Source organism: Buceros rhinoceros, unplaced genomic scaffold, assembly GCF_000710305.1.
Source record: "Buceros rhinoceros silvestris isolate BGI_N320 unplaced genomic scaffold, ASM71030v1 scaffold9582, whole genome shotgun sequence".
NCBI classification, from domain to species: domain Eukaryota; kingdom Metazoa; phylum Chordata; class Aves; order Bucerotiformes; family Bucerotidae; genus Buceros; species Buceros rhinoceros.
The window spans coordinates 32832-45765 of record NW_010397158.1 but is presented as its reverse complement, the minus strand read 5'-3'; the positions used below and the strand labels follow the sequence as shown (position 1 = coordinate 45765).

The window sequence follows — 12934 nt, the reverse complement described above, 5'->3', positions numbered from 1 at the left end:
GATCAGCAGCTGCAGCCAGGCAGGGCAGTGGCCGGGCTGGAGATAGCGAAGGAGCCCGGCCAGGAGTCAGAAGGAGTGGAGGATCTCAGGCCAGAATCACCACTCACCAGAGCGACGCGTGCGAACAGTGCGTGTGCTGATGGCACGAAGGGGGATGCACAGGCTGTGAGGGCAGAAACACCTTCTCACGTGACAAAAACATCAGAACTAAAGCAAACTCTCCTATTTAGCTTGCAGCCTGGAGCAGAGAAGGCTCCAGGGAGACCCGAGTGCAGCCTGTCAGTGCTGCAAGGGGCCTCCAGGTAAGATGGGGAGAGACACTTCATCAGGGAGTGTGGTGATAGGATGAGGGGTAATGGTTTCAAACTTACAGAGGGGAGATTTAGACTAGATAGGAGGAAGAAATGTTTTATGCTGAGGATGGTGAGACTCTGGCCCAGGTTGCCCAGGGAGGCTTGAGGATGCCCCACCCCTGGAAGTGTTCAAGGCCAGGTTGGACGGGGCTCTGAGCAACCTGCTCTAGTGGAAGGTGTCCCTGCGCGTGGCAGGGGGGTTGGAACTAGATGATCTTTAAGGCCCCTTCCAGCCCAACCCATCCTGTGGTTCTATGACTACTATTTCCCTATTGGCTACAAGAAGACTGGTAGGGACCCTAAGTTTAGCACGGTGCAGTTGTACTTACCACCCTTCTTTTTACTTGCAGCTGTAAATCCCCTGGTATAACTCAGTGTTTCTCCAAATGTTTTTGTTCAGCTGGTACTGTCTCTCACGGTCTGCGAGAACCTGCCCAGAGCTTCACGGCTACCCTACACATCCCTTTCAAACGGCAGCAGATCTGACCTTCCTCGCATGACCTGGCCCCATGAGAAAATCTGAGTGTAACAGCAGTGTCTCCCTCAAACGCTCTCACTGACCAGCAGAAGACCACTGGGAGGATGAGACAGGGGGACGCAGCCAGGGAAATACCAGTATGAAGGTTTCCCAGTCCACTTGAAGGGCTGTGGTGTCTGGGGAGACAGAGTCCGGGCAGAAGGGAGGTGCTCTAGAAGGGGTCCTAAAGGCAGTGGCTGCTCATTACTGCTAGCTGCGCATCCCCCACCAGGGCTACAGGGAGAAGCGGTGGTCCTGCCCGGCCTGGGAAACTAAAGCAAGCTTTTGCAGTCAGGAAATCCTTTTACATCTTGGATGCTCAAAATTAAACGCGTTATGGCAGGGAAAAGTGCAAAATTTGGGCAGCTGTGACGCATTCCCAGAGCTTTATTTTGGATATGGGACAAACAGCAGTGTATCGAATGAAAGCGGAAAAAAATTCCCAACAGATAGATATTGTTTAAATAATACACTCTATTTTATTTAGTCTTAAAATAGTTTAACCTTTATGCTACAGACTTATTTCAAAAAACAGAAGGTCTCATCTTGCACCAAAAATATATATATTTTTATATATATATAACACTCTGTTTTATTATTATTTTTTCTCCAAAGACCATTAAATACTAGATGGAAAATGAGAACTAAATAATGAGTGTTGAGAAGAATGAAATTTTTTAACTAGAGTCACACGTCTTAAACATTGATATTCTAAGCAATGATTTGTCTTCACTACAGAAGATTCCAAGTTCACACTCCAGCAATTCAGGAAATGCTAAGCCATGAAGGGCTTGAGCCAACGCACACTGAAGTCGATGGAAAGCCCTGCATCCGCTCCACTCCAGTGGGTTCTGGATCAGGCCCCGAGTGCACTGGTTCTTAGCCATACAGTGCCTAACATTTCCCTTTTCTGCTGAGAAGAGCAAAACTGTCCAGGCACCTTTTGCTCTCAAAAAAAAAAAGAAAAAAGAAAAACTAAAACAAAACAAACACACTTCTAGCTATCCAGTGATTGCAGTTTTCAGGTCACTACCCTTTCAAATTTGTTAAGAGAAAAAAAAATGTAGTGTTTTAAATAAAAGAAAACCTGCATCAGACTACAACACGTGAATTGTTTAAACAAACACAGTGCACAATTGGAGGAAGTTTGGTTAGGACGTAGTCGCTTTTATATACACGTGGAAGTCACATCATATACAAACAGAAAAACAAGAGAGTTGAAGTTTGCATTTTTTACGGAAGGACTACAAATGGGTCCCTGCAGCTTTCTTAAAAACTGACAGACTTTGCGAAACAGGAAGCAGCAGCCACACTACACCACCTTTTCAAAGCTACCTGTCTGCGAGCCCACTGACACGACGGCTGAGCCGCGCGGTCACAGCGCGGGAACATCGACTGCCGCTACTGATCCAGTGCCCCAACGGCGCGGGGCTCTTCCCTGCTGCAGTACCAGCGGGCGCCGTCCGTCCACGCACCGCCCCCTCCCTCCCATCCCCAAAGAAAGAAATTGGTCACTAGAAGCACCACGTACATTTTTCTGGCCATGCAATACACTTACGTTCAATGTTTTAGAAAGCTTGAAATTGGAATATCTAAGTGTGGAATCGGAATACCCCTTACCTAGCTGTTACTGGGGCGCGGTCACAACCGTGCTGCTTATTGAAGAAAAAGCTGTTCGTTACTATATCGCCACTGCTGGGTTTTTCTGTTTAAGTTATGTGACAACATAGATAATTTTTTTCTTTTCTCCCCACAGATAAAATTATTGGAAGCCAAATAAATTTAAAAACCAGCCAAGACAAAAAGAAATCGGAACTTCCCATGTCCTGACTACCCCCTGTTCGGCCTTAAATGGCAAAAAATCATGATAGAGCTGTACAAAATTCCCTCTAGAAACATTCTACATACAAAGGAACATTTTAATTGCACAATAGACATCTAAAGTGAGTAGCATCTCATTAAAGTCTAATCTTTGGTTTTTGCCTTGAGAAAGGCTCAGAATGACAGATGAGGGGGAGGAATTTCCATGTACACTACAGAAACTACAGCCTGCTAAAGGCAGTAGTTCCACTGATTTTGGTAAATATTCTGGTAGAAAGAGTTTACTGGATCATACCCTAAAAAGAGTCCCAAAACTAGGATGAGAGACATGACCTAAAGCCAGGAAAATGGTGCAGAACTAATTAAAAAAAAAGTCACACACAACCTTAAGTCCCAATCCTGCAACATCTTTTAGGACAAGAGTTTTAAGCACTTGAATGACCTGCAAGGTTTGCAGTTCTTTTTTTTTTTTTTTTTTTAAATGGTCAGTGAAGCAAATAAGCAACGGTAGAAATGAGGACCACAAGCAAAATGTTTTGTTTCTTTCCTTCTCCTACAGGCAAGACTCGGATACAGGTAAAAAAGTTCATCTGTATTTAAAAAGGAGAAGGATGCTGGGCCTTTTTATTACTTTTCTTTTTCTTGTGCTTTCACAATAACCAGCTGCTACCAAGTCACTACTACTACTATTCAAAACCGTTAACAAGTCGTGGGAAATGATTCGTAAAACACAGTAGTCAAGTAGACAGCAGACTCAGCACTGAAAAGAGTGTAAACTATAAAGTACATTGAAAACAAAAATCCTCTAATTAGAAGCTATTCAGTGCATATGTTATGGGCCGTTTATATTAAAGATAGTCCCTCCTGCTGGTAATGTAACCGAATCGGCTTGGCTACAAATACTCCTGGCCCAGTTTTCGGAAGTGTTGAATAACCCCAGTTCCACTGAAATCAACAAGGACACAGCATTTCTCAAATCACTGATGCTCACACAGCAAAAAACTAACTTCTACTAACAAACTCGGTATACTGATAAATTAAAAGCATTCTGAAGCTGGAGGCGGGTGGGAGGATGTAAGTTTGCACACAGTCGTTTCTCCAGATTAACACACACACACGTTAGTAGCTGTAGATGTGTTTTAAATTTGGAGCTACTGGCTTTCAATTCTGGGAGGAATACTCCTTTGAGAAGGCGAAACCACTTAAAGTGATACTGAAATTACACTACATTCGTATGGAAATTAACAACTTCATGAGCCTGAATTTCAGAACGGCAGGAACAGGGCTTCTGAAGCGGAACCTTGAACAGTGAACTTCTGTGCCACAAAGGGGAGGAGGGGTGGGGACAGGAACACAGTGACACTGCATTACAGTAGGTATTTATGTCTGTTATCGTCATCCAAAGTGAGGTCTACCACTTCTGGGGGCGAAGACCAATTCTGCTGGGGAGTCACAGCTGTCCATGTTTGTGCTTGCTGACTGCTAGCGTACTGTGAGCCTGAGCCGTGCTTCCAGGAAGACACATGCTGAATCACACCTCCCCTGGGATGCACACACCTGTGGTAAGGTAAAAACCACAAAGCGTTAAAGATGCTGTTGAATTCGGGCACGAGATTCTCAGCTGCAGCATTTTATCACTTAGACATCTTGTGTCCCTCTCCAAAATGTCCGTTTTCCATTTGTAGAGTTCATGACATCTTAAATACCCAGTAGACAAAGCTGAGAATAAACTCTCAACTTGGAGCGGGGGGGGGGTGGCAAGGATTAAATTGTTTTTGAGAACAAGATTCTGCCAGTGGGTGCTATTTCCTACGACACATGGAAAAAAGTCGGAAAAAAACCTCCCACGGGGGGGGGGGGGGGGGGTGGCAAGGATTAAATTGTTTTTGAGAACAAGATTCTGCCAGTGGGTGCTATTTCCTACGACACATGTGCATGGATCCCAAGGATCTCGAAGAAGTCTGCCCCATCATGCATTACTCAGAAGCATAGTTTCCTACGAACAGTTTTACCCACAGGACATTTAAAAACAGAAAAAAAAAAATTTAGTGAGGCATGATGAGACAAAGAGAAAAGCTATTTTTCCATACGAAATCAAAACCATGTAAGGACATAACAATACTTTCATTCCAATAATTACAATAGGGATCTCGTAATTACATTATTACAGCCATTACATTTGATATTTTTTTTTCTGGTGGTCTTAACTGCAAATTACAAACATGCTGGGCATTGCTCACCCGTAACAGCAGAGCCCCACTTCAGCCAAATGTTTCAGTGGTTTTAGATCATTGTATTTAAAGATAAGCACACACTCAGGTGAACGGCTGAAGTGAGATACATTTCCACTTATTTGCACGGTGCTTTCACCTGTTACGTTAATAACAGATATGTGACAACTGAAGTGCAAGCTGCTAATAATTAGGAAAAAAAAAAAAGACTAATTTGGTTATACGATGAAGTGATGAGAGGAATTTACTGGAGTCTTTAAGACTCCATTTCCAGCTGTGAATCTTGAATGAGTGCTAGTAAAACTTTACACCTAGTGCTCCAGACATGGCTCTGCTCTGCTAAGCAGCGGTGGTGGCTGCAGCTGCTCCTGGCTGCATACGTCAGCCGGAGGTGTTTGCTGCTGGGGTAACCTTGTACTGTTTCCTTGTGAGGGCACACGTACTGTATTTCAGGAACCCAGCTTTTCTGTACTGGTCAAATATCCCTGACATTTAGGTTTTATTTGTTTTAATTTCAGGTAGTGCATTTTATTTTCTCCAGATCTACTTAGGTCACGCTCACCGTTCTTGGTTCTGGTTAGAGTGACACGAAACAGAAAAATCTCATTCTCTGAGCTCTAACTTCTCCGAATATAAATGTCTCATTTGCTTCTCAGATACACTATTTAGTTTTGGATGTGATATTCAGGATGACATTTTATTTCTTCTTCGGTCTAAAAAATACACACTCAAAGTACATATCTACAAAGAATTACTAATAAAGAGACTGGGACTTAAACAAGCGTAGGGGATTTTTTTTTTTTTTAATAAAAAAAGAGCTTTCTTTCAAGAAGAAATATTTTAAAGTATAACTGACAAGAAAACTTGTAGCCAAAGCAAGATGCTCTGTCTCAGGGACTACAGTCCATGGTCCTGATATAGAACAGTCCTCAATGCTTACACAAAGCTAATGCTATCTTTTCTCCCTGAAGATGACAAAAAACAAGCTATAAATGATGCTTTGCAAAAATAAAAGTGTTTGTCCCCAAAGAAATCGCACAAAGAGCAAAAAACAAATCTTTTAATCAAATATTAGCTTAGGGAACATGCTTTCCAATCTGAGCTAAGGGAAGATATCAATTAAAGGCAACCAAAAAAGGAGCGGAAAAGGAAAAAAACCTAGGAAAAAACAGAGGAGGACTGGTTTGTAGGCATGCATGATAAAAAAATTAATAAAATCTATTGAAGAAATATTAAACATGGAAATATTGAATGAATGAAATATTAAACACTGAAAAACATGACTTGGTGTACTAAGTGATGCTAGGTAATACTCCAGTGACGAGAAACACCACCAATTCACCAGCAATCTGAAAGAACTACAAATGATGGACAAACTCTAGGGTGTCACGACTCACGCCAGTCCAACCACGACACAGAAGACGGAGCACGACAGAAAACAGTGTGAGCGGAGGGACCGCATCCAAACACCATACTAACCAAGCATGCAAAAAAACACTGATCAAAGACCTAAACCTTTTCCAAACGACAACCCTGTCAGAAGCCCATCAATACTTCATAACTGCAAGCCTAGACCTGCAAGAGAAATGAAATTCTAAATAGGAGTCGAGCAACTGAAATGTGAGTATTCAATGAAGCCAGTAAGAACCAGTCTTTGGGAGAGGGCAGATGGTTACATCAACAAAGGAAAGGACAGAACTGTGCTTTAAGTCTGTCTCTGCTGAAATTATTTCAGTCCACATCTACTAAAACTGATTTTAAATGGCATCTCTGTGTTTACTTAACATTTCCACCCTGATACATGGTAAACATTATCGAGGCAAGCAGCACAGAAAGCTTTCTGAACCTCAAGCAGAAGGGTTGTGTGTACGTAGTGCTGGACAGAGTTACACAAAGTAGTACTGGAGGACAAGTCCACACTGCTTACCATTAGGACAAAGATCCTCCAAGCCATGGGCTTGCCAGATAGATAGCCACCACAAGCTACTTCCTAAGGAATTAGTATCTTCCAAAAGAGACAGCCGTGCAAGGACTTCCGCTATGCTAAAAGTGAAAACTAAATCTCTCTTCCTCCGGCACCTTAAAATTTCCTTTTTTTCCCCCACATTCAAAAGCACTGGACTGTGCTCACACTGTCTCTTCCTTGTCCCTCACACCTCATTTCTGTCTCCAAGCATCCACCAGGCAGCACACTAGTTTTAGAAAGAGCCTGTCTGTATATTGCTTTATTCTGCCAAACTAACACTTCGCACTGTATGAAAATGCCAGTCTTGTTCAACTGCTTCCTAATACCTTACACCAGGAAAAGATCATAGGCTGAAGAGATGAAGAGTAACATTGAAAAATGCCTATCAAGACAGCTGAAGCACAGCTGGACAGCCTTCTGTCTGAGCTTGAGAGAAACCTCTGGCTCCTTTACCCTCATCTGCTCCGGGGGCTTGAACTCTTTTGTATCTTGAAACAAAACCAAGATTCGTAAGGATCCAGTTTTTAATCTAAAGGGGCTATCTTACGACATTAGCCATTGAAAAGTTGGTAGTATTTTTACACCACTGATTAATTAAATAAACTGGAAGCTGATTAACTGCTTGAAGTGAATTTTTTGAAAGGAAACAAGAACACACAGAAGTATTTTTGTTTATGTATTTGCATATTCACTCTGTGCCCTTAAAGTCTGAATTCCTGATGTATATGGATTCGGCATCTCAATATTTGAGATAATAACAGTATTATTCAAGATATTATCTCAATATTATTTTAATACTACTTATGTTTAGCCTGTTAATGTTTGTTACTGAATCACACGCTTATTCTGAATACTTATCAAGGTGGTAGAGCTCTAAAGACGAACACTTCCTGACATCACTGTAACCAGCAGAATAGAAAAAAAAGTGCAAGGTTTGCTACCTTTTGGCCATCAGTCATGGCTGGATAACTCAGAAGTGGAAGTCAGCAGGATTTTTTTATTATTATTTGTCAATACAGCTATTCTGATAAAACTGATAGAGCAAGACAAAGGGATTCATACCTGGCATGCTCCTGAACTCCAACAATCTCTACTTCGCTATCAGAAGAGGTGATATTAATTTCTTCATTGATCTGAGCATTACCAGAAGATGTTTTGTCAATTGCCAGGAAGCCAGGATCCAAGTGACCTACGGAACGGCAAAATGCAAATACAGCCAATGTTAAACAGCTTACACAGCTCAGAAATTGGCTGGAAAAGGGATGTTCCAAGCTAGGGAAAAAAAGACTGAAACACTGAGACTGGGAAATCTTGTTAGATCCAGTAGCCCAGCTTCCAGTTCATCACCTGATACAGAATGAACACTGGATTTATCCCGTCTCACCAGCTCTAGTGACGGTGTACTCACACGAAGGTGAACAATGATCAACTACCGCATCAAGGACCCTAGGTGGAACTAGGCTTTCCAGCTGTTATTTTAGGACAACGCTACGAGTTAGGTTGCACCTAAACCTCTCTGAAGTAAAGAAACAAGAGAATCTATTGTCAATAAATCAAACTCAATGATGCTGTGGCAAACAAAGCCTGTAGGCTGGACAGAAACATCGCACACGCTGAGGAAAGAGAATTTATTTTCTTTCCTTTTTTTTTTTTTAAATAGGGGAAGTTAGTCAATGAAAAAAAACCCAACACACTGGTCACACTGCTTCACACAACTACTCTCAACATTATTACAAATACTTGGGGAAAAAGAAGCATTTTTCGTAAGTTCCATATACAGCAGTGCTGTTGCGTTATTGCAGTTCCTCGTTGCCATCCACTTTATCGGTCTGTCAAAGAAGTATCTCCGAATACTCACAGGTGCAGCAGGTTTTCTGCAAAGGTCCTTCACCGCAATTAGTGAGGCTGTGTTGTGACGTATTAAATTATATTTGCATGGAAAACACCAAACAGCCAAAATGATGATTTCTTTTACAGAAAACAAATTATTAAAAAATTGAATTATAAAAGTAAGATTTCAAGGAAAAAAGGTAACTTCTGCTTACCCACCCATCCCACCCACCCCCCCGCCCCCAAAAAATAATTTCATCTGTCTCGCTTTAGCAGATGGGGGATGCTGGGCAGCCCTGAAGAACATGACACTACCCTCCTTCTTGGAAACCACTCACTCAGCTGTATCACACAGGGGAATAATCGTTTATCAAGCAGGAAATTCGCCATCAGGTGAATATATTACGTATATCTCGTTTGACTGGGCACCTCTTCACAGATGAGAGGAGGATGCAGCAACAATCCACAGCATTTCAAAGGTGTGTGAACTGACCATACCCCCAGGTCAATCAAGAGTTCACGAAGAAAAGAAATCAAACTTAAAACAAGGGTCAGGGAAACCTTCTAATGACTGCTTAAAGTACTTGGAAAAGTTGAAGGCAAACAGAGGGGCAGAGCCCATGCTGTGTGTTCGTTCAGTTTGTGGAAAGCATAGACCCTTGGTGCAACATCTGACCAGGGTTAGGGAAGGAAGCCCCTGTGCTGCCACGCACCCAGAGGAGCAGTTTCCACGTCACAAGGTAAAAAAAGACTTGTCAGCTGATCTTAAAATGAATCCATAGCCCAGGCAGACTCTTCCTAACGTTACAGTTCAGCTGAACGTTCTCGGCAAGTGTCGCTGACTGCCAGAAAGTCTCAAAATGGGTCATGGATGTTTAACAGAAGCAGCTGGGCACACGGTGAAATACGAAATGGAAAGTGCTCAGAGGCTTTGATTCATGTGCTGGAAATGTAAACCGGAGCTTTCCGTGATCACTGCCCCTGTGATTCGCATCCCCCTGCTCCTCAACGTCACTGCTGCTACAGCATAGGCAAGCGCAAGAGCAGCATGATCCTTGGTCTTCGATTCACGCAAACTCTTTCGGACATCAACCTGCCTTCAGATGTACCACCACCTAGACAGGGTGGTGTCTGGCAGAGGGGCAAAGAAGACCAGCTCTTAAATAGTCCCCAAAACAATCTGCAGATGTATAAATGAGAGCCCCAAAAGAGTAGTACCTTACCACAGCTTTAAGTTCAGACAACAAAAAGGTAATTAGCAGTAGAGAAACATGATTAGCAGGGTAAATATTGCAACAGTAGCTGAGTGTAAATCAGGATTATAGCATACAGATAGATTTACAGCTTCTGGCCATACAAATTTCATGCCTAATAACATGTCTACCCTATTAATTTCTTTGCACATGCATTAAGATGATGCCTGAAGGGGATGTTTTGTTTGCCCTACCACATCAGGCCTTGCAAAACAGCCCCAGATATCGGCCCATGCACAGAGATGTGCATATTAGGACACACAGGGTGTCCTAATAAGATTTTTCACTTAGATAAAGCTCATGTTGTTATTTTCTCATGGGAACACATGACTTAATGTCTGTTAGACTAGATACTGGCTGAAGATTAATTTGGGAACCAGATGTAAGATTTGAAAATTCTGCTTTCCAAATACGTAATCCTAGACATGGTAAGAAACGGCCAGTACTGACAAACGCGCAGTCAGAAGTGTACGAGGGCTGCAGGGCTCTGGGGCACACTGCATGCAGGAAAAAAGAGAGATTCATCTTTTCAGACGTTGACATGGCTGTACCACTGGGAGCAAATTTGTCTGGACATGGTCCCACAGGGTCAGGGATGAAGAATTTCCTTGGAGTTTTCTAGTTTTGTTTTACCTGGCCACCTCCCCCTTGCCAGACTGCTTGGATATGGGTGGGGAAGGAAGACCTTCCTGCAGTCCACCTGCATCGCAGGATTGTACTCGCAAGCAGAAAGTGGACGAAAGCTTGGTAAGAAACATTACGTTTTTATTTCCTTACACTCCTTTGAAGTACCAATCCATTAGTGCTATACATTAAGAATTACAAGAAAGATAATTTCAGCTGTTCTAACCATTTAATGAATCACTTTAATAAATAAATGGGCTTGTTAGGGGTCAAGTAGCTATCAGTCAGCTGCTCTCCTGCAGTTTTCCAGTGAGCTTGGAAAACACCAGCTAGTTTCAGAAGAGCTGGAGCAACACCCAGACACAGACCACAGTGAAAATAATGCAGCAGAGAGTCTCTATTCAAGTAACGGACTTGTCCACTCTATAACAACGAACCATATCTTTAAAAATCAGCCACATACTTGTATTTCTTTAAGCCCTGAGACATTGAGAAGGAGCTCAGAGCCACCTGGACACTTCCAGTGTAGGTGTCCTTTGGCAGGCTTACGCTGGAAAACACACCGTGGAACATGAAACTGCCAAGCTGCACCACCGTGGGCAAGGCTCGGTGACTCACACAGCTAAAAACTTCAGCATGTGTATTGCAAAAAGAGTGGAAAGGAAGGCAGTATGTCGGCACACGAGGCTGTGGGGTGAAGCCGACAGGAAACATTCCCTGCATCCAGAACACTGCAGCACTTCATGTCATTGTTCACCTCTTTGTTAGTGAAGAATTGCAAGTGCTTAGTGAAGCCGAACAAGGTTTATGAGCTACGTGAACTTCTCTGAATTCTTCACAGTGTTCCTGCTCTTGCTTTCTTGAAGGAAATTGCCATCTCTTGACGCTAAGCCCACTTACCAGCACCTTTTCACCCTTCATCCTTCTCTGATGCTGGTCTGTCCAATTTTCTACGGTACGTTAGAAATGCAGATGGATATGGAGATAATTAATGCTTGTATTTTAAAGAAATAAAGAGACAAATAAAAAAGACCCAAAAGACATACATGACAATTACAATGAGATTAAAATGAGGTTATGTCAATTCACTAGCTGGTGGCATGGGCTGTCGTAATCCACTGTTCAGGAACAAGCTTAGTTCACTTTCATTTTAAAAAAAAAAAACAACATCAAAACCCCAAACCTAAGTTCCAAGAAGTAATTAGAGGGAAAAGAAAGAGAAAAATAATTAAGAAAATTAGTGTCAAAAAATATATTGCAGGAATCTCTGTCAATTTTTATCAGCTGTGTTTTGGAATAAATGTCACATTTTTAATAAGCACCTAAACTGACTTATTGCAAAATTCACAGAAGGAGCTTTTAAAGCTGTATAAACTCCAAAAATACTCCAAGTAAGCAAGAAAGGGAGAGACACTGACCGTGATGCTGGAACAAGTGTTAGAGGAGGGAAATTTAAACAAACCTGTATCAGTACTCAGTTCATCTAGCAGCCCTCTGCTTCTCCAGGAAGATCCCGAATCTTGATTTACTAAAGAATTTTTGTGCTCTTGAACTACTGCAGCCGCCAACAGATTGTCCACATTTACCACTTCTGTGTCTGAATTTGTGTCTGATATATCATAATGAGCTATAATTGGAGGTCCATCTGCAGGAGAGAAAAGCAACGTGGATTAGAAACCGGCATGCTGTGAGAGCAGCCTTTTAAAAATACAAGTAATTTGTTTAAGGATTAATGCAATATCCTACATGGAGCTCTTAATGATGCATAAATTATATGAATTATTGAACTTCAGTTAATGAACACAGTCTGAGATTACAGAGACACTTTAACATTTGCATACACAGAAAACACAAATGTAAGAAAGACACATTTATCCATGTATCAGGTATTTGTGTATTATCTTTTACATCACACATAAGCATCTCCATAGCTGACAATGTCACATTTACAGTTGTAAAAGGATAAAAACCTCAGTTTAAAATAATAAAAAGTAGTAAGATACAGGACATTAAATTTGGCAAGACAAGATATGTAACTAGATAATTTTACAAAGCTCACGTGACAGCTTACCCTACTTTAGGGCTGACTGAATAAAACTAACTTTTTGATGTAACTGACCAGTGACAATAAATCTGAACACTCTGCAACTTTCCTTTCATAACATTTACCTGTCAAGGACAAGGGGAATTTTTCAAAATGGCAATGCTTTTTTGGTACTGTTTTTACTTTTAAGATCAAGAGTAACAAGGAACAAAACTGTAATGTGCAGAGATAAACATGTTTTTAATTCAATATGATTACCATGAGCATTTTGGGCCACCAAAGTGAAAAGGGAAAG

General features: G+C 41.8%; 1 protein-coding gene across 2 annotated transcripts in view; it reads right to left on the bottom strand.

Moving 5' to 3' along the window:
- Positions 1-3838: 3838 nt before the first annotated feature.
- The window catches only part of LOC104502206 (chromosome unknown open reading frame, human C18orf25), a 27348-nt gene continuing 18252 nt past the window's right edge, over positions 3839-12934 (bottom strand). The window contains exons 2-4 of one of the 2 annotated variants that reach the window (XM_010146143.1): positions 12058-12240; positions 7951-8077; positions 3839-4248 (exon numbers count right to left, since the gene is read on the bottom strand). In XM_010146143.1, the coding sequence (XP_010144445.1) occupies positions 4059-4248; positions 7951-8077; positions 12058-12240 (500 nt within the window). In that variant the 3' untranslated portion in view covers positions 3839-4058. The remainder of the gene's footprint in view (positions 4249-7950; positions 8078-12057; positions 12241-12934) is intronic. The other variant, XM_010146144.1, reaches the window with a different exon arrangement.